At 31.2% G+C, this 20,457-nt stretch overlaps 1 protein-coding gene and 1 long non-coding RNA gene across 5 annotated transcripts; both read left to right on the top strand.

Annotated features, from left to right (window-relative positions):
• The first annotated feature begins 1,183 nt into the window (after positions 1–1,183).
• On the top strand, positions 1,184–9,670 carry LOC126681174 (probable inactive nicotinamidase At3g16190). Of its 3 annotated transcripts, none has more exons than XM_056105772.1 (5): positions 1,184–1,466; positions 1,562–1,675; positions 2,312–2,546; positions 2,625–2,741; positions 9,315–9,670. In XM_056105772.1, the coding sequence occupies exons 1-5, from the start codon at positions 1,245–1,247 to the stop codon at positions 9,386–9,388; spliced, it is 762 nt and encodes a 253-aa protein (XP_055961747.1). In that variant the 5' UTR covers positions 1,184–1,244; the 3' UTR covers positions 9,389–9,670. The 3 variants fall into 3 exon arrangements, with proteins under 3 accessions (XP_055961747.1, XP_050232562.1, XP_050232564.1); XM_050376605.1 differs by lacking the exon at positions 9,315–9,670 and adding an exon at positions 4,180–4,530; XM_050376607.2 differs by lacking the exons at positions 1,184–1,466; positions 1,562–1,675; positions 2,312–2,546; positions 2,625–2,741 and adding exons at positions 7,375–7,574; positions 7,671–7,781; positions 7,943–8,177; positions 8,257–8,373.
• Positions 9,671–14,277: 4,607 nt separating this feature from the next.
• Positions 14,278–15,432, top strand: LOC126682547 (uncharacterized). Of its 2 annotated transcripts, XR_008790753.1 has the most exons (3): positions 14,340–14,666; positions 14,926–15,055; positions 15,148–15,432. It is a non-coding gene; the product is annotated as an uncharacterized LOC126682547 (long non-coding RNA). The 2 variants fall into 2 exon arrangements; XR_007641463.2 differs by having other exon boundaries at positions 14,278–15,055.
• The last annotated feature ends 5,025 nt before the right edge of the window (positions 15,433–20,457 follow it).

Here is a 20,457-nt window from a genome sequence, read left to right as displayed (position 1 = left end):
ATCAATTTTTACTCTTGCATATCTCTTGGCAATAAATTGTTGACCCGCTAAATTCACGATGAAATCCTCATTCCCTCTTCCTATTCATAAAAGATATGACAAAACAACTTTTTAAATGGAATAAAAGGAGTATGTATTATTTGCTTTTCAATAGAAATGCAATCTCAATAATTAAGACTATTGTTAACAAAAAATGAGTTCATTTATTAATTTAAAAATTAGATAGTTTTCTCTTGAAAAGTACATATAAAATCATATCATTATTAAAAGCTAAATGTATATATTGGACTCTTACATTTGATTCGGTTTTGAATATAGATTCTCATGAATTTTTTTTTCGACGAAAATATTTAACATTATGAAATTTTTCTTACATCGGCCTTCTAAATCTAAAGTGTCACTTGCCCGTTGACTGCCAATGTAAATCATCAAACCTAATATGTTAATTAAGTTATATGAAAAATAAAATATTAAATTTATTAATATAATCAAAAATAAAATATCAAATTATTTAAAAGGGAGTACCTAATTAATTGTTAAAGGAACTACCAATATTATGTTACTGCTCAAACTTAAAAGACCGAAAGATAGAGGTGGCCACGGTTCATAACCCGACGGTTCCGGTTCGGAACCGCCGAGTCACGGTTCAAGAAAAAGTGGAACCGGCCCGGAACCGCCTAAGAGACGGTTCCATGACGGTTCGGAACCGGACGGTTCCGGTTCCGGTTCCGGTTTAGGACGGTTTAAAAAAAAATTAAAATTAAAATTAAAATTTAATTACTAAAAATGTATTTTAACAATAAAATAACTCACACAGAGATAGTATTACAAGAAAATAAAGATTTTTTTTTTAAATTATAATATTAACCAAAAATTTAACTAAAACAAATATAACATATATTTTATTATAAAAGTAAATATATTATATAATAAAGATATAATATATATTTTAAATATATAATTTATATTTTTTATTAACGGGTTCGACCCTTAAACCACCGGTTCCGACCCGGAACCGCCGGTTCACGGTTCAACAAATTTGGAACCGGCCCGGAACCGCCTTTTGTACGGTTCCGGGCCGGTTTTAGTCCGGTTCCGGGTTTGACCGGTTCCGGGCCGGGTTTGACCGGGCCGGTTCCGGGCCGGTTCACGGGTTGACCCGGCCCTGGCCACCTCTACCGAAAGACACCAAACGCATTTTTCAGCAGAGATAGAGACGGAAACTTGAGCTCAACAAGTTGACCATGATCTTGAGAGTCACTAACTCACTGTCTTCACCCTTTACCAATCAATCACTCAACAAAACTTCTTTTCCGACGAATTCACCTGTCTGGGCTCCCGTCAATCTTAAACCCAGTACCGGACAACCTTCGAAGAACAAAAATATCGCAGCTTTTGCTAAATCTGCAAACTCTAACATGGCAGATAAGTTCAAGCAAACTGCTCTCTTAGTCATTGACATGCAGGTGCTTCCTTTTTATCTTTTTCTTTCTGGGTTTTTAATATTTCATGTTTTAAGTATAGTTCTTCATTAAAATGAAAGATTTTGGTTTTGTTTTAGAATGATTTTGTACTTGAAGATGGCTTGATGAGAGTTAATGGAGGTAAAGCAATTATCCCAAATGTGATCAAGACTGTTGAAGTTGCTAGGCAACGTGATATCCTTGTCATCTGGGTACTTCTCTACTTCTCTTTATGCAATTTCTGTTTGTTTCCTGGTAAAGTTGTTTTCTTGCAAAATTTGAAGTTTTATGGGAATAGTCTGGAGGGTTTCTGATACAGTTGGATTCGAATTTTTTAAAAAAATTATCCAATTTTGGTTGATGTATCCTAAGAAAATATTAAAGAAGCCCACACGGGTTTGGTCTTCTAGTGGTCTAAGTCTCAGTCATCTGGGCACCATGGTCGCGGGTTCAACTCCCAGCTACACCCTTTCTAATGCATGGAGTGGTTGGGACTTGGCTGCTGGCCATTATAGCTCGTAATTGCCATGTACGTGGGCTTGCCGGCGTTCCAGATCCTTCGGCTTAGGGGAATGAGTCCTCTTCACCTAAAAAAAAAAGAAATATATATGAAAAAAAAATTTGGCTGTCTTTATTTGTGCAAATGTCATTGAAGTTTATTAATTGTGAAACCATTGCAAGATTATTGTAGTCCTAGCTGTCATATGACTATGAGTAAACAATTTTAGGAACCACGAACTAGTGCTTGCTTCAGATTATTTCTTTTATTAAATGTAATCAGGACTATTACTGATGAATTTAAGTTGGTGAACTTGTTTCATAGTGCCTCGTGTATGCATTGTGTTTAGGTTGTTCGCGAACATGACCCACAAGGAAGAGATGTTGAGCTTTACCGCCGGCATTATTACTCTGCCGGGAAAGTGCCTCCTGTGGCTAAAGGAACCACCGGGGCAGAGCTGGTTGATGGCCTTGCGATCAAAGAAGAGGATTATAAGCTGGTGAAGACACGATTTAGTGCATTTATGAACACTAATCTTCATTCGCTTCTTCAGACCGAGGGAATTAAGAATTTGGTGTTTGCTGGTAAGCGCAATTTCAGGACTTGAGAGTTCCACGAGGCATGGTGATATATGTGTAATTGAGTTATTGCTTGATGTGCAGGCGTTCAAACTCCAAATTGCATTAGGCAGACTGTGTTTGATGCTGTGGCACTAGATTACCAAGATGTTATTGTTGTTGTTGATGCCACTGCGGCTGCTACACCTGAGATACATTCTGGTATGTATTCTATAACTGCCCGAGTTTAGCACTGCTTGTTCTAGAAAAGGATAAAATGCTTTAATTTAATTGAGACAAACATTTTGATGAATTTTACTTGATGATTATGATAAATAGTTAAAAAGATATTGTTAGGTTATAGAAGAATTGGGAAATCCTTATGCATAAAGCTTATGTTCATTTTGCTAAATATTTGGTATCTTATTACTTCAAGGTTGGTTATATTATTTAAGTTGGCTCCCATTCATTTTCAGAGTCCGAAATCTATGACCGTTAGGGTTATTCATTTGTAGTTTAAAATCAATGTTTTACTGCATTAGGAACTTTGTGCAATTTACCCATTCCTTATGTTTTTGTCAAAATCAGTTGATGGATTTCAATATGCAGTGAAGTAACTAGAAGATTTTATTCTTTCATCATTAGAGTTTAACTTCACTTCAGTCAGGTATCTACAGGCCAATGTTTTAAATAACGGATTGGACAGGCTGGTCCAACCATTTTGGATCCAAAACCCTGGAAATAAACGGCGGGTTAAAATAACCTGTCAGTTTAACAAAATAAAAAAAAATGTTCCAAATCATAAGAATCAAACAAAACACAAACTAGGAAATGAATCCAGCAAGAACCCAGGTAGCCTGCAATTCACAAAGAATTGACTTGTCATACACGACACACGGTCTCTCCCGTTCTCCCTTCTTCCTTCTGTTGCTGCTTTGTTAGATCGAGAAATGGATGGTTCGATTAGATTAGAGTAACAAGCTTTGGTGGAAAATTTTATGAAATATAATCAAAAGAATGGATGTTTTGGTTTCTGTTTTTATATATGAAATAAACTAGAAAAACATTTCTCATAATAAAAGCCAACTTGTTTGTTGAACCGGGAGTCAATGGCCATACATACTAGTTCGACTACCGGTTTAGCTTTTAAAACACTGCTATAGACAAAACTGTACCCAGAGTCATTCTGTTTTAGCATGCAATATTGGATATTTGTGTTTGCATCACATTAAGTTCAAATTATATGTCACAAATATCCTCGTGTTTGTGACACATAGAGTAAGCAGATTGTGTTGTTCTACAAGGATAAAAGACAATAGTAAGACATAATCTTTTATGGGAAAATTGGATAAATTTTTTTGTAACTGTAGCTGGTTTGAGGTATCGAGCCATGGTATTATCTGAATTCTGAAGATAGTAATAGAACACATTTTCTGTCTGAAATGAAGTGTACCTCGATGAGATGGAACTTAAAATTCCATCATAGCACCATAACCTTTGTTGAGACTGTCCTCTTGGTAAATTTGAGAACATTTCTGATTGCTAAGCTCGGAATATAGATTTAAAAAAAATGAATTGTACATGTAGTATTCTGTTTTTAGTCTACTACAGAAGGACTAGATGCCTTATTGACTAGCATGGATTTCTATTCACGTTCCAGCCAATATTATTGACATGAAAAATATTGGAGTCGCAACCCCAACATTACAGGAGTGGTGCAACACTGATGACTGATATGCCTGATGACTAAACAAGGTCTGCCTCTCTTATGATCCTTTAATCAATGGCTACTGGTCTCTTGCTCGTGCGTGCTCGTGCAGCTTTGTGGTTGAACTGATTATTAACTCATCATATGTGATCATGTCATGTCTCTGTGGTTCATCAAATTGCTTTATCATTGTCGATAAATAAAATGCAATGAAATAACTGCACTTCACTTTTAGTACAGTGGTTTCTTGCAATCACAGCTGCAGTTCTGTTTAAGTTATGAATGTTATTGACAATTGTTTCATGATTCTGATCTTGTTAATTACTGAAAGCAGCACTCTGCACTGTCACATGTCTTTGGGATATAATTAAATTATTTCTAAAATTTCATTTATTATGCAAAATAAAAAATTTGATATTGTTTAATGAACGTATTATATTACTATTGTTTTCATTCTTTTTCGTGTATATCACATATATACACATTGGATACATTATGAATACACCACTGATACATCGTAGATACAAATACATTTTCAATAGTATTTCAAATATGTATTGTTTATATATTTTGTATGCATTTTGTGATTTTTATAATTCTGTTTTCGGTTGCTGGCTTTTTTTTCTTTTTTTGTAGTTGAGGATTTCGATAATATTTTTCTCTTTGCTAAAAGTTAATTGTATCCTCTTATTTTCGGAGGATGTATATGATTTGTTTTTAAGAAATATCTGAATTTTTTTGGAGGATGTAGTTAGATTGTTTCAAAATGACCAATACATTGTAGATACATATTTGATACATCGTTAATATATCGCAAATACACCATTGATACATCATAGATGTAATTCAATTGGCGGCAATAATTTCTCAATAACTAAAGAAACAAACCTTTATAATTCAAAATATCATCAAAATCGACTAATTAACAATCAAAACTCTTTGCACCAACTAAATCACAACAAAATAATACAAAAATAGCCATTTTATTTTTTAAAGCCTAAACTTATAAAAGAAAGACATGTTTTTCTCAGTTTTAAACCATTTTTTGAATATGTTTTAGAAATATAAGAAGATATGTTAATGCTACATTTCCAATACATAGCCGATACGTAGATGACACATATTTAAATATTTTGACATGCTGATACGCGTTGACGCGTAACTGACGTGCGTGTCAGACGCGTTTTTGACCAGTTATGACACGTTTTTTGACCCTTTTTTGCTTTGAGTGTGACATGTGTCTCCTATTTAGTTGTTTGATTAGAATATGTAAATTTTTATCTTTTTGTGGTATCAATATAAATTATTTGGCTGTTGTGTATTTTTGTTATTTCTTATTTAAATAGTACTATATATTTGTGATTTCCCTAGTTAATAATCGGTCATTTTGTCCGAGAAAGTAATTACCGAACTCAATTATTTCTGCCGAACCAATTGTCAATATTGTTGAACCAGTGATGCCAAGAAATTGCCGATCTAATAAATTTTCACTTTGCCGAACCTATAGCCATCGGGTAATTGCCGAACTTATTTTTGGTGCCGAACTAATAATTTTTTGCAGAACTAAGACACTTCATAATTCGGCAAACAAATTGACATAAGTCCACTCTATGTCCACACTTTAAGTCCACTATATGTCTTATTATTCACTTAAATGTCTTGTTCGGCAAAGCATGGAAAAAAGTATACAAACCTCATTGGTTTTATTAGCATTAACTAGTCCACTATCTGCCGATAAAACCCATGCTAAATGGTTTGACATTACTTGGTCGAACCAATGCCGAGTGGTTCATGACTTTGGTTCGACAATTAAGAAAAAATTGGCCAATTATGGATGACTTGGTTCTTGTACCGAATTTTATTTATTTTTCCGAATTTCCTAAAACGCCGAACTTCACCCAAGTTCCGAGCCTCACCCAAGTGCTGAACCATATTGAATTTAACCTAAGTGCCGAACTTTACCAAAACGCAAAATTTTCACCTAGGTGCCAAACTTTAAATTTTCGGTATGAATTTCAAATTTTAGGTACGAATTTCACCTAAGTGCTAAAATTTTAACCTTAGATATGAATTTTAAATCTTGCAACTCATGAGTGATAAACTAAGGTACCATCAATTAAGAGCCAAACTTCAATCAAGTGAAATTCGACTCTTGGGTGAAGTCTGCCTAACTTCAAATTTTAAGGTACAAATTTAACCCAAACACTAAAAAAATTAAGAAAAAGAGGTTTTTACACAAATACCAAAAAAATAGAAAATATTAATAAAAATACTACCTCAAAGTTCTATTTAGAGAAAATTTTATCTTTTTAAAAATATTTACAAAATTACTATCTTTTTGTATACAAAAATACAATTTCGTATACATTCAGTATAAATTTTGAATACAAATTAGATAATATATATGTATATATAATTTTATTGTTTATAATCCTCATATGATACAAATTATATACGAATTGTATATGTTTTTCTTTTAAAAAATTTAGATATGAGAATATGACAAGCGGTGGCGTTGTGGAGGCCGACGAGCGGCGGCGTGAAAAGACACGGGCCTGGCGACAACGTGGAGGAGCAACAGGCGACAACGGTATGGAGGAGTAGCGAGTGGTGGCAGCAGTGTTGAGGAGGTGGCGAGCGGCAGCGACAGCAAGATTTATAAAGTGAAAGTTGATGGTAGTGGTGGATAATAATGGAGAAAGAGAAAAAATTAGGGTTTAAAAAAAATAAGAGATGAAGGAGATGAAGAGAAAAGATAATATTTTTGTAAATAATTTTAAAGAGATAGTAATTTGTATATTTTTTTGTTTTTTATAGTATAGAGTGCAATTTAAAAAAAATAGAGAAAAACTTATAAAATTTATAGTATTAATTGTGTTGTGTGTGATAAAGATAAAGTGGGAGTGGACAATTTTATTTTGGACAAAAGTAAACTAAAAGGGTTTATTTGTTCGATTTTAAAACAAGAGTTTCATTGTTCAATATTAAAAATATGAGGGCTTAATTGTACTCAAAAAAAGTAAAAGGGATAATCTATGCTTTTAAGAAAAAGTCAAGGATTTTTTTGTACTTTGTGCCTTTATTTTGAGAGATGCAGTAACATGTTTTTAACACTAAACACATTTTTGAGCGAAGAGACAGAGATACTGGAGCTTGCTGTTAGCGAAAGAAGGTGAGCATGATGTTGAGAGTCACCCACTCACTTTCTTCACCCTTTATTAACCAATCACTCTTCACAAGAAATCACCTCCCAACAATCTTCCAAGAACAAAAAGATCGTAGCTTTTGGAAGCTTTAACATGGCAGATAAGTTTAACAAAACTGCTCTCTTAGTCATTGACATGCAGGTGCTTTCTTTTTATCTTTATCTTTATCTTTATCTTTATCTTTCTGGGTTTATAAAACTTTCATGTTTGTTCTGTAATGATTTTGGTTTGTTTTAGAATGATTTTATACTTAATGGGCTGACCAGAGTTAATGGAGGTAAAGCAATTATCCCAAATGTGATCAAGACTGTTGAAGTTGCTCGACAGCGTGATATCCTTGTCATCTGGGTACTTCTCTACTCCCCTTTATGCAATTTCTGTTTGTTTCCTGGTAAACTTGAAATTAGAACTGTTTACTGATGAATTTAGGTTGGTTAACATAATTCATAATTTCATGGTGCCTTGTGTATTCCATTGGAGGTGAGTTTGATGGGAAGTTTTATGTTTAGGTTGTTCGCGAAAATGACCCGCTTGGGAGAGATGTTGAGCTTTTCCGCCGGCATTATTTCTCTGCCGGGAAACTGCCTCCTGCGGCTAAAGGAACCCCGGGTGCAGAGCTGGTTGATGGCCTTGTGATCAAAGAAGAGGATTATAAGCTGGCCAAGACACGGTTTAGTGCATTTATGAACACTAATCTTCATTCGCTTCTTCAGACCGAGGGAATTAAGAGTTTGGTGTTTGCTGGTAAGTGCAATTTTAGGACTCCAGAGTTCCATTAGGCATTCGTGATGTATGTGTGATTGAGTTATTGCTTGATGTCTAGGTGTTCAAACTCCAAATTGCATTAGGCAGACTGTGTTTGATGCTGTGGCACTAGATTACCAGGATGTTATTGTTGTTGCTGATGCCACGGCGGCTGCTACACCTGATATACATGCTGGTATGTATTCTATAATTGCTTGAGATTAGCACCGCTTGTTCTAGAAAAGATTGCATGCTTTAATTTAATAGACACAAAACTTTTCAAGAATTCTAGACATGATGATAATGGTAAATAGTAAAAATTACATTGTTAGGTGAAAGAAGAGTTGGGAAATCCTTATTAGAAAACAAACATATAGCTTAGTGCAAGAGAATGAATTCAAATTCCTTTTATAATCAAAATAATGACAAAGTAAAGCAATCCCTGTCTGTTTAACTTGTAGATTATAGTAGAAAGAATGGACGGCTTGGTTTCTGTTTTTATTTATGAAATAACCTAGAAAAACATTTATAATATAAAAGCCGCCATGTTTGTTGAGCTGAGAATCACTGCTAGTTTGGCCACCAGTTCGTTTTTTAGAACACTGCTATAGACAAAACTGTACCCACAATCATTTTATTTTAGCATGCAATATTAGAAATAGTCCTTGTGTTTGCATCACATAGATTGAGAAATTTAAGTTCAAACTGCATGTCACAAATACTCCTCGTGTCTGCGGCACATAGAGTAAAAAGATTGTGTTGTTGTACAAGGATAAAAACAATAGTAAGACATACTATTTTACGGAAAAAGTGGATGAAAGGATTTGTGACTGTAACTGGATTGAGCTATCAAGCCATGGTATTATCTGAATTCTGAATATAGCAATAAAACATATCTTCTGTCAGAAACGAAGTATACCTCAATGAGATGGAACTTTAAACTCCAATATCATAACACCATAACCTTTGTACATGTAATATCCTGTTTTTAGCATACTGCAGAAGGACTAGAAGCCTTATTGCTATTTGCATTTATATTGATTGTTCGGAAAATCTGTGATTGTTAATTTATATGCAAAGAACCTATTGAGTTAAAAATCAGCATTTAACTAGCGTGGATTTCTATTCACATTCCAGCCAATATTATTGACATGAAAAATATTGGAGTCGCGACCCCAACATTACAGGAGTGGTGCAACACTGATGCCTGATCATCTACCTGAAGACTAAACAAGGTCTGCCTCTCTTATGATCCTTTCATCAATCACTATCTGTCTTATGCTCCTGGCCGTAATGTGCTTGATCTGATTATTAAATCATCATAGGTGACCATCTCTATGTAATTCTTCTAATTTATCATTGCCGATTAATAAAATGCAATGAAATAATTGCACTTCGCATTTAGTACTATGTTTAATATGGTTGATGCTGAAAAAAGTAATACTCGCTGTTTTGTTTACTCCGACTATGAATATACACTTGGTTTCTTGCAATTGTAACTGCACTTTCCGCTTAAGTTCTGAATGATTTTAACATTTTTTTCCTGATCAAGTCCCATGTATTTTGATCATGATAATTACCGAATGCAAGCACTCTAGGCTTCACTAAGCACTGTCATGTTTAATTGTTTGAGAGGCCAGTCTGCTGGAAACCAACAATTTATGGGATATGATGAAGCCCATTAAGAAAACTGAGGTAGCACTTTTTTTTTAGAATAAACCTTTGTATTAATTAAAAGCAAACGGAATACAAAGTACGTAAAGGCCGGAATATTCAGATCCAATAGTCGACATCAAATATAGAATTTGGCTCTCTAGCCATCATATGAGCAGTCATATTCGCTGACATAAAAATAACGAAACCATTGTGATAGGAATTCTGATGTCGACATTGGTGATAAATGTCAATGATTTTGATTTGTGTATAAACTGCAAAATGTAAAAACGAGAAGGGTCTAGGTTTTTGTCCGTAGAACTACTTCGATGCTTGATATTAGCAATACTTTAATGGAGAATAATCAACCAATTAAAGAGAGAGAAAAAGAATTAAAAACATTTTGTATAAATTCCTCTATGCAAGACAGTGAAAACATTCATTAATAAACAGAAGTTGAAGTCATAAGTATATTCCGTCAACTCAAATCCGAATCAACTCAGGATAATATGAAAACCATTCTCGATGACCTAACATCGAACAAACATTTTGTGCTAGATTGTATTTATGATCCCTAAAACTTATCTGTTTTTAGGAGTTGAAACTTCGGATTGTATGAGGCAAACAGCATTTTGATGCACAGATACCTGACATGAATGCATGCATTTTGAATTATTGATTTATTGACTCTTGTCTTCAACAAATATTTAAGCTGATTTGATCAATTTTTCAATATTTTTAAGACTTCAGATTTATGTTTATTTGTTTGAACCGCTAGTGACCTGAAAATAATAGTTTTGATAAATTGTCTGCCAGGTGTCAATGATGTGTCTAATTATGCTACATGTTTTTTATTTTTCATTTTTTTGTGTAACCTGTACAGACATGTTATTTATGGACAGTGTGTGTATATAAAATCAGAAAGATTTTTATAAAAATTCAATTAAAAATCAAGGAATTTTTTCTGTTACGAATTAAAATAAAAAAGATTTTATAGGAGAGAAAAGATAAGGATTATGGATGAAAAATACTCCAATATTACAATAATCATATGCAAATAATTAGTCTATATATTAATTATGGGAATTTATTTTAGAAGTGCATCTTTCAATTGACTAATGTTAATCAATTGCAGCTATTATAGATGATTTAAAGTTCATGAATGTACCAATGAGTTATAACTTAAATGGTTAAGTTAAATTTCTCCCGCTGGCATTTCCATCCCCAATGACAAAAAGTTCAAGAAATCATCAAGTCTAATTACTAGCCTGCTTCACTAATTCAGAGTTTAATTTATTATTGAAACATTAATTTTAAAATAATTTACATTTGAAGATTATTTATACAAAAAACATATTTGTATTATTTAAAGAAGCACTAGACTGATAACTGAATTAATGAAATTTGTATGTATAAAATAGACGAGAATAAATTTATTTGGTCTCCGGATAAATTTTTAAAACTATTAATGCTATGATACAGAAATAGGCGGTTATAACCGCCCCTACAAGTGTTGGTTGCATTTTTTGAAACTTCACTTAAACCGTTGTTGTCCACCGCCGAACATGAAAATTTCGACCTTTCTGAATTTGAATCTTGGTTTCGTCCATTGTGCTTCTATCCTATAACATTTTAGGCATAGTATTATACATAATGAATAAAAAAAGATATCCTTACAAATTGCAAGATCTAAGTGACGATTCAATAACACGAAAATTGCTGTAGCATGCAAGCAAACAACTGACACAGGCATGCTCTAATTTCTGAGTTTTAGGACACTCCATATATTACTATGAAAACAAACTGTTGATGCACATAACTTGCTTTAAAATGGTAGAAAATTCTGTCTTTGGGATTTCTTGTAGTATTACTACAAAATTACAAATTGACTCCATCATAATTTTTCTTGGAATTGGCACACTTTCAAAGCTTCCATCAACTTTTATCTATTTATTAAAGGAGCTGGATGAACAGCCGTTTTTTTTTTTATAAAGATGAAATTATAACTATTTAGACTACTTGAGTTGGAAACATAATGTGTTTTAAGATTTTAGTAGAATAATAGATACAGTAGTTAAATTTTGGTAATTGATAGGTGAAAAATAGAAACTGAATGAGTAGCGATTGATGAGCTCAGGGATGATTCAGCGGGTGATTAGTAAACCGGACCAATCAGTTGAACTGATAACATGCCAGCTGTTCGATCCGACTAACCTAAAAAAATTAAAAATCTAGTTCAATCGAATTGGACCAGATTGAACCATAAACAAATCAGACCGAATTATTAGCTGAACCCGAACAAACAGACTTAAATGTCGGTTCAACTGGAAAAACCAGACTGTATCGTCAACGATTGAATCCATAACCGGTGGCCACGCTAGTTGAACAAATTGAACTTGTAACTAGTCATCACATTGGTTCTATTTTTAAAACATTGGATTCAGTCACTGAAATAAAGATTTCCTTACAAATTTAATTGTTTTAAATTTTATGGAGTCCAATTATGCAACATGTAACCAATGGATTATATTTTAAATGGTATAAGCGTTGAGTAGCAAGTAAGCAAACTGTGAGGTCGTGGTTTCAAATTTTCCCATAAACGCTCTCTCGTCTCCAATTATAGAAGGAAAAAAAATGATGGAAGATGTACGAGAAACATCCTCAACATTGTTGGAATTCATCTTTAAGCTCTAAATTCAAGATATTGTTAAACTAAGGAACAATCATATAGTGCAAGCCAGATAGGTGAATTGTCTGTCTGGCATGGAATGTATTATTTTTTGTTAACTAGTTTTATATTATTAATTTAGGCATGGAAGCAGAAACAAGATCAATGTATTTGCAACAACTTCCATGAAAACCAATGATTACAACTATAGGTCCTGTGTTTTTTCACTAACATGGCTGCCATGTTATGCAAGTCCATTCTTGTTTCATGTCCCCATTATACATAATTTGACCTATGATCCATCTTCTTAGTACTAAAGTTTGTGCTTAATTTTATTAATTTAATCAAATTAAGAAATCTAACTAACAAGCTGATCTACTAACTACCAAGCTATGGATATGTTAATCAATCCTATATTTAATCAAATGACGGAAAATCATTAAAAAAGAAAAACGGAATATTAGAAGGAAACAACTACAGAATGAAGGGAAACAAAAAAAAGCGAAACGAGACGGTTAAAAATAAAAATGATGTTGAAAGTAAGAATTGAAAAATCGTATTGGTTCCGACGGTTAGACTAAAATTCGGTCCAACTAATTCTTTAAAAATATAATTTTGGTTCAACCAGTTGGACCGAAAAATTTGGACCGAACCGACAAATTTTGAAAAATCAATTGGCCGATTTTTTGATATTGGACAATTTTATTTTAAATTTTTCAATATTGAACGACTTAGGCTAATTTTTTTGGCCTAATTGTAAATAAATAAATAAACTTTTGCAAGTGGTTACAATTTAAACCGATTTTTTTTAATTTTTTAATACTATTCCAATTTAACGATTTCATTGTAATTTTATCCATTTTTAATTAATTTAATTTTTTTAAAACTTTCATCTCAGCACAATATTTAATTGCACTATTTGGCCTTTCTGATAATTTTTAGCTTCAAATTTGCCTTTTTTTACTCCGATCACTGAAAATTAGAAAATTTAATGTTATATTTAAATGTTACTTGATCTTTTAGATTAAAAGTTAAACTTTAAAAAATGAGTTGCTAATTGTGGAGTTAGTATATAAATTTGACCAAAAATTAGGACAATTAAATTGATTAGAAAAAAATTAGAAAGAACTACAATGAAAAATAAAATTGGATTAACATTACAAAAATTAAAAAGTTTGATGTAAATATTAAACACACGCAAAAAACTTGTATTTTATTTTCCATTTGACCTAAATTTTTTTAATATTGAACCATAAAATGTACTGAAAGAGACACAAACAATATAACCTAAATATGTTTTTTATATATAGTTTTACTCGATTGATTTAACAAAGGGTTGAATTAACAACCAATGACCACACTGGTTAATCCACCGATTCAATTTTTAAATGCTAGTTGAAAGTGGTAGATAGACTTTCTTAGTTAACTCGACGATTAGAAGATGATTTTCTATTTTGTCCCGGCTGATTCTGTCATTGCATACCATGATATTATCTATAAAATAATTATAGTCAAGCCGGTATATAATATTTAATAGTAGAAATTATTATTTTAATTTTAACAATAACATACAATTATGTAAGGGGATAACTAAATTTACAAGCCAAACAATAAAGTGTAAAGTTTCTTCAAAATGTAGGACAATTAAAAAAAGAAAAAGGTAGAGATTCATGGGCCTAACCAATATAGGGCAACAAATTGGAGAAAATTAGGAAATGTACTCCTATTTTTAAAATATTTGTAAATTTTACCTCACCGCTTAAAAGTTAAGAAAAATACTCCCGGTTTTCTAAGTTTTATATTTTTACTCTGAAATTTATTACAATTGTTGTTTTACTTGTCTAATTTAAAACTAATACTCTGTACGTTTATTTTTATACTCTTTTCTGTCTCTTTCACAATTTCTCCTGTTTCTCTCAATTAGGTGAATATTTAAATCTAAGTTTGATTTGTTCAGTCTTGGCAGCAGACGGTGGCTGCGGCGGAACGGGGAACGATTGTGGCGGCGGTGGAACGAGAAACAATGGATAAGTAATAGATTCGATTAGGCCAGCAATATAAGAGAGTTTAGAAGAGGAGGAGGAGAGGTAGAGGTGATCTCCGCTGACGACAGTGGAGGCGATATTCGGCGGTGAAGTGGAGGCGATCTTCGGCGGCAACTGTGAACGGTAAAGTGGAGTTTCATTTTATTTTCTATGTTGATTTTGATTTTATTTTAAGAATCGTAGTTATGGAAATTTTAAGGTCTAGGCTTTCTTGAGGCACTTGTTCCTCAACTATTCAAGAAAAATGTTCGTATCTCTTTTGAAGGATTGGAATTCTCTTTTTATTACAATTTATGATTCCCATAAACTCACCAACTGATTAAGGATCATTGTTTGCAAATGGGTTGTTATTATACCTTGTGGTCCCTCTAATTCCATGAAGTCCATAGATTGGAGTTTGCCATATCCTACATTGCAATCACGGCAACTTTTTATGTAGCTATCCAGATACTGCCAAAGAGAATGTGAAAAGATATGATAAATGTTTTGAGAAGCTTCCCTCTGCAGACAAGGTATTTTTGTTGCAAATTCAAATTAAAGAATCATGATACGAGAACTCAGATTAACATCTCTATAAAAGTAACTTGTTTTCTGGTTTGACAAGTTCATGAACAGATTAAGACAAAGATGAGGCTGAAGAATGGTTTGTTGCCCTTAAGACATTGATAACTATTAACAGCTAGTTAGCTACCAATGCAAGTGGAGATTAGAGTCCAGAAGTGAGAGTGCATAAATATAGGAAGCATGCCAGGGAAAGAAGGCTCTAACCGAATTCATTTTTTACATCTTTTGAGCACAGTCGTAGGTGCTATATATGAGACATGGCTTGTACTAGAATATTATGATAAAGTTAGTTAAAGATGATATTATTAGTGAATACTTTTTGGTTTGGAGGCTGCTGGTTATTTGGCAAAAGAAATGTCATTTCCTTTTTTATTTTTAAATACTAAAATGGCAAATTCAGATCTTGGATTTCCTAGTGGTAGTGGTAATTAAATTAAAGACTTTATATTGAAATGAAGATCATTTGACTAATAACCCTTATAAAATAATTTATGTAAAAATTACGAAAAAATTATGAAAATTTATTATGATAATATTATGATTAGATTATGATAATATTATGATTAGATTATGATAATACTTTAATAAGGTTGCGATATTATTACGATATTGTTTATAAAAATATCATCTAATTTTGTATAAATTACGTAGATAATTTATAAAAAAATTATAATAAGGTTATTCAAACATTATGATAAGAACATAATTATGGTGAAATTATGACAATATTATGATATAGTTATGATAAAAAAAATATAATTATAAAAAGGTTATGATAATATTATGATACGGTAATGATAATATTATGATAAACCTATGATAAGGTTAAAATGAGGTAATGGTAATATTATAAATCTATGATAAATCTATGATAATATTATGATAAATCTATGATAATATTATGATAAATCAATGATAAGACTATGAAAAGACTATGATGATATTATGATAAGCCTATGATAATATTATGATAGATCTATGATAATATTATAATAAGCGTATGATAATAATATTTAATTCCGCATAAATTATGATAATAATATGATAATATTATAATAATATAATGCTAATACTTATGACAAAGTTATGATAATATTATGATAATATAATGATAATACTTATGATAAGGTTATTGATAATATAATGATAATACTTATGATAAGGTTATGATAATATAATCATAATATTATGATAAAGTTATGATAATATTTTATAATAATATAATGATAATGTAATGATAAGGTTACGAGAAGACTGTGATAATATTATTTATGATAATATTATGATAAATATGTATGATAATGTAGTGATAATGTTATGATAATGTAATGATAATACTTATGATAATGTTATGATAAGTTTACATGATAAAAATTAATGATAATATTATGATAAAATTATAATAATATAATGATAATTATATAATAATGTAATTGTAAGGTTATGATAAAAGTATGTAAATAATAAAATCATGATAATATTACAATAAAAAATTAATTGATCTTAAGTGTCAATTAAAAAGATAGATTTTAAAACAAAATGACTTCCTCAGTAAAGGTTGCAGAATTGACAACATTGTAATAATCTCCACTGCGTCTAAAGTTAAGTTTTTCAGCTGCAAAAAATAATTACAAAAAGATACAATTTGCTATCAAGGTTTAGTTTTTTAAAATTATAAATAAATATATTTTCAAATAATTATGTTACATGATCATAATTTATCTCTAAATAACAAGAAATAAAATAAATACCAAAACACCAAAATTTAGTATCCATCAAGACCAGATGCCCCTGAAACCAGACTATTCTAACTAAGCTTACAAATATTGTCCAGAACCAGAACATAAAAAATGAGCAAATTTGTTTACTCTCCGTCGTCCATGTCATTTTTCTTCTCCGAAATGTTCTCTCTATACACTCTTTACTAATTTTCCCTATCAACAAAACCATGTTAATCTATCCTCTTCCCCTTTAAAATCATTTCCGCTCTCGCCTTCGCTCAACAACACAAAATCCTCACCTCTCCTACGCTTCAACTTCTCTCTATACCCACCATCATCACAACTGAACCAGAATTCGTTTTCACCTCCATCAAGCTCTTCGCACCGCAACCGTCGCAGATCTGGATTCCAGCTTGACTCGGAGACTTTCGATCTTTTCAACATGAATATGTTATTGTGTATGGTTTGGTGAGAGAGAAAGGGATTGCTTCAGTTTTAGAGAGAGAAAAGGCTCTGTCTGTTTGAGTGAGGGTTGTGTCAATTTGTGGATTCAGAGTAAAATGATAAATATTTAGACACGGAGAGTAAAAATTTAAATAAATTAAAATCTTGATGTATTTTTAAAATCTTTTCAATGCTGAGGTAATTTTTCCTATTATTTTCTTATTTTAGGTAAATACCTAATTTTCTCTGAGTGGTTTTTGAGAGATTGCACGAGCTCCTTCACTTTTATTCACATGGAAATGCATATAATATAATTATAACATAGAGATATAAATATCAATTCATCCAAAATAATATATATATATATAATATAAGAAATAAAGAGCATTATTATTAAAAGTAGACTATAGTCTAAAATATGTAATGTGGAAATAGGTCCACTCTGCAACACGCAAAAGGCTTAAATACATGTAGCTAGGGACATGGTCATGTATCGTTTTACCCTTGTCTTCATACTTCTCAATCAACAATTACAAGCTATTTTGGGTCCCCTTCTTTTTTGACTATTTTCCAATTTTTATTCCAAGTGAGGTGACTATTGAGGTAACATCTTGCCTACTTCACTATAAAAGAATTCTTACTCTACTATCACTCAATCAATGTGTTATCATGTACTTCTACATTGTTAGATTTTAGTAGAAGTGGGTGTATTGTGTTGCAATGTTTTAAAAACTGAACCGGTGAGACCATTGGTTTCCACTTCAACCAGTTCAACCGATAAAACCGTCTATTTAGTCGGTTGAGTTAATAACATATATAAATAAACTTTTAGACACAGTGTGTGGTCTAATTGGCTGAACCGCCGGTTCAGTCCGGGTCCACAAGTCTAGGATGGACCAGATTTCAAATTTTAAGGTCCAATTGGACTGAATAGGTGGTCGGTTTTTAATTTAACCAAATAGTTTGGTTAGGTTTTTTTTTATCACGGATATGGTGATAACGGTGCAATAAAGCCCTAAAAAATTATCAAATCAAGGTAAAACAAATCCAACATATATAATCAGACAACAGATATATCAGAAAATCGAGCTAAAACTAACTCAAATTAACATTAGATTAATTATCGATCTAACTTTAAATAAGGACATGCCAAAAAGTGAATTAAAAGTAGCTTGAATCATCGAAAGATCGAGACACGAGCTAAGACTAGATCGGATTAGAATGAATCAAAGATCTGAGCTCGGAGTAGCTTGAATAAAGACTAAATAAAAAATGGGTTAATTCCATATAAAATCACCACCTTTATACGTTTTTTCATTTTAATCACGTCATTTAAAAAGTTTCAAATAAAATTACCACCTTTTATTTTTTTGCAAATCTATCATCGATGAGTAAAATTTGATGTCTTTTTCCTCCCAAATAAATAGTTTAATCTGAAAAATGCCCTATTAACACACAAAATACATTCTTCTTACTATTTTCTTGTTGATTCCGGTTGTCGAGTTAACAAACATACACCGGATTTTCACATTCGTGATAGATTTGCAAAAAAATAAAGGTTGTGATTTTATTTGACATTTTTTAAAGGACGTGATTAAAATGAAAAAATATGTAAAAAATGATGATTTTATATGGAATTAACCCAAAAAAAAAAAATAGTGGCTATCATCTTTTTTGAAAAATATGCATCACACTTATTGACACGTCCTCCTAGAAAGTATAAAGTAGAAATACATTTTAACATCAATATAAGTTAAAGAGAATTATATATATGTCACTCTAGTTTTTATACGACTCTCTTTTTTAGCTATTATCTTTTTATTTTCTTTCTTTTGCTCTTTTTTATACTGATTTAAGTGTCACAGTGAATATTCATGATCCTTTTCCAGTAATGTTTTTGATGTTTATCTTTGACATGACCACCTAGAGTGTTATAAAGTTAAGTCGAGTTGAAATACTGCTAAATTTGAGCTCGGTTCAACTATAAAAATTGAAATTTGAAACTCGACTCAAATTCAAATTCAATCAAGTTTTGTTTTAGGAGTTTGAACTCATCATAATATTTGGGACTCGAACTCTACTCAATAATTTGTATATATATTTGTAATTTTTAATATTAAAATAAAGATCTTATTGTATATATATAAGGTAAAAAAACAAATAATTAAATACCTATACTCATTGGTTTATCTCTACGTATTCACCACAATACTATTCTAGCCTACTGTGTCTGTGATTTCAACCAATGGGTTATCCTGTAGTATTTTTTTTTTTTTTTAGGATTATCCGGTAGTACTTCTACATTGCTAGATTGATGTGAAAACGGGCGTGGAGTTTGAACTTTAAAGTTTAAACCCACTCCATTTTATATTTTATTATTTATTAGTCCCCCATCAATATTCTTATCCACTTTTTGTGTTTCTAACAAATTCAAAAAACAGAATGGAATGGAATGAAGATATTAATGTGAACATCGGATTAAGTTGACTCAATCTTATTTTTTTTTAACAAAATAATATACACATTTATTTAAGTTTCTAAGAAGAAAAGAATTTTTAAATATAATATATTCATTACACCATGAGTAAATTAAGACAACCAAATATTACTTACATTATTAAATGGTGTTATATAAGAATTAAAATTATTATTTGGTGGCATAATGAATTTATTCGCAAATAATGTGATTGATAATTTGGTTATAATGTTTTTAAATATTTTTAAATTACAAAAAACAAATTTAATTTCGTAATTTTTTTGATGAAGATTAGTTTGTTTATATATATAATTGGAAAAAAAGGTGCTTGTAAAATAACTAAGTGCTTATATTATTTGAATAATAGTTTATCGTACTAAATCAGGTTCATGCATATATTAATGGACAATCATGATGAGCAGGTGAAAGGAACAAAAACCCACAAAACACCTTCATTACAGTCAATGAATTACATCAAACATAACATTTGTCTTCCAATGTTGCTGAAGTGAACTGTTCATACCTTAAACAAATTTAATGTTAACTAAATTTATGAATAATATTTATTTTTTTAATTTAATCACGAATTTTAAAACATATTAATTGTATATAAAAAATATTATCAGTATTCTATTTTTCCAACACAAAATTAAAAATCAGTATTCTATTTTTCCTGATAATTATATTATTTTATAATTTGTCATATTTT

Source organism: Mercurialis annua, linkage group LG5, assembly GCF_937616625.2.
Source record: "Mercurialis annua linkage group LG5, ddMerAnnu1.2, whole genome shotgun sequence".
Lineage (NCBI taxonomy): Eukaryota > Viridiplantae > Streptophyta > Magnoliopsida > Malpighiales > Euphorbiaceae > Mercurialis > Mercurialis annua.
Note: the sequence above shows the minus strand (reverse complement) of the source record. Positions and strands in the feature narration are given on the sequence as shown.

Bases quoted from the DNA above. Each gene is read 5' to 3' on its own strand.
- LOC126681174 (XM_056105772.1), top strand. From the start codon at position 1,245: ATGATCTTGAGAGTCACTAACTCACTGTCTTCACCCTTTACCAATCAA. The intron at 1,467-1,561 runs GTGCTTCCTTTT...GTTTTGTTTTAG, and splicing joins TCTTAGTCATTGACATGCAG to AATGATTTTGTACTTGAAGA. The intron at 1,676-2,311 runs GTACTTCTCTAC...CATTGTGTTTAG, and splicing joins GTGATATCCTTGTCATCTGG to GTTGTTCGCGAACATGACCC.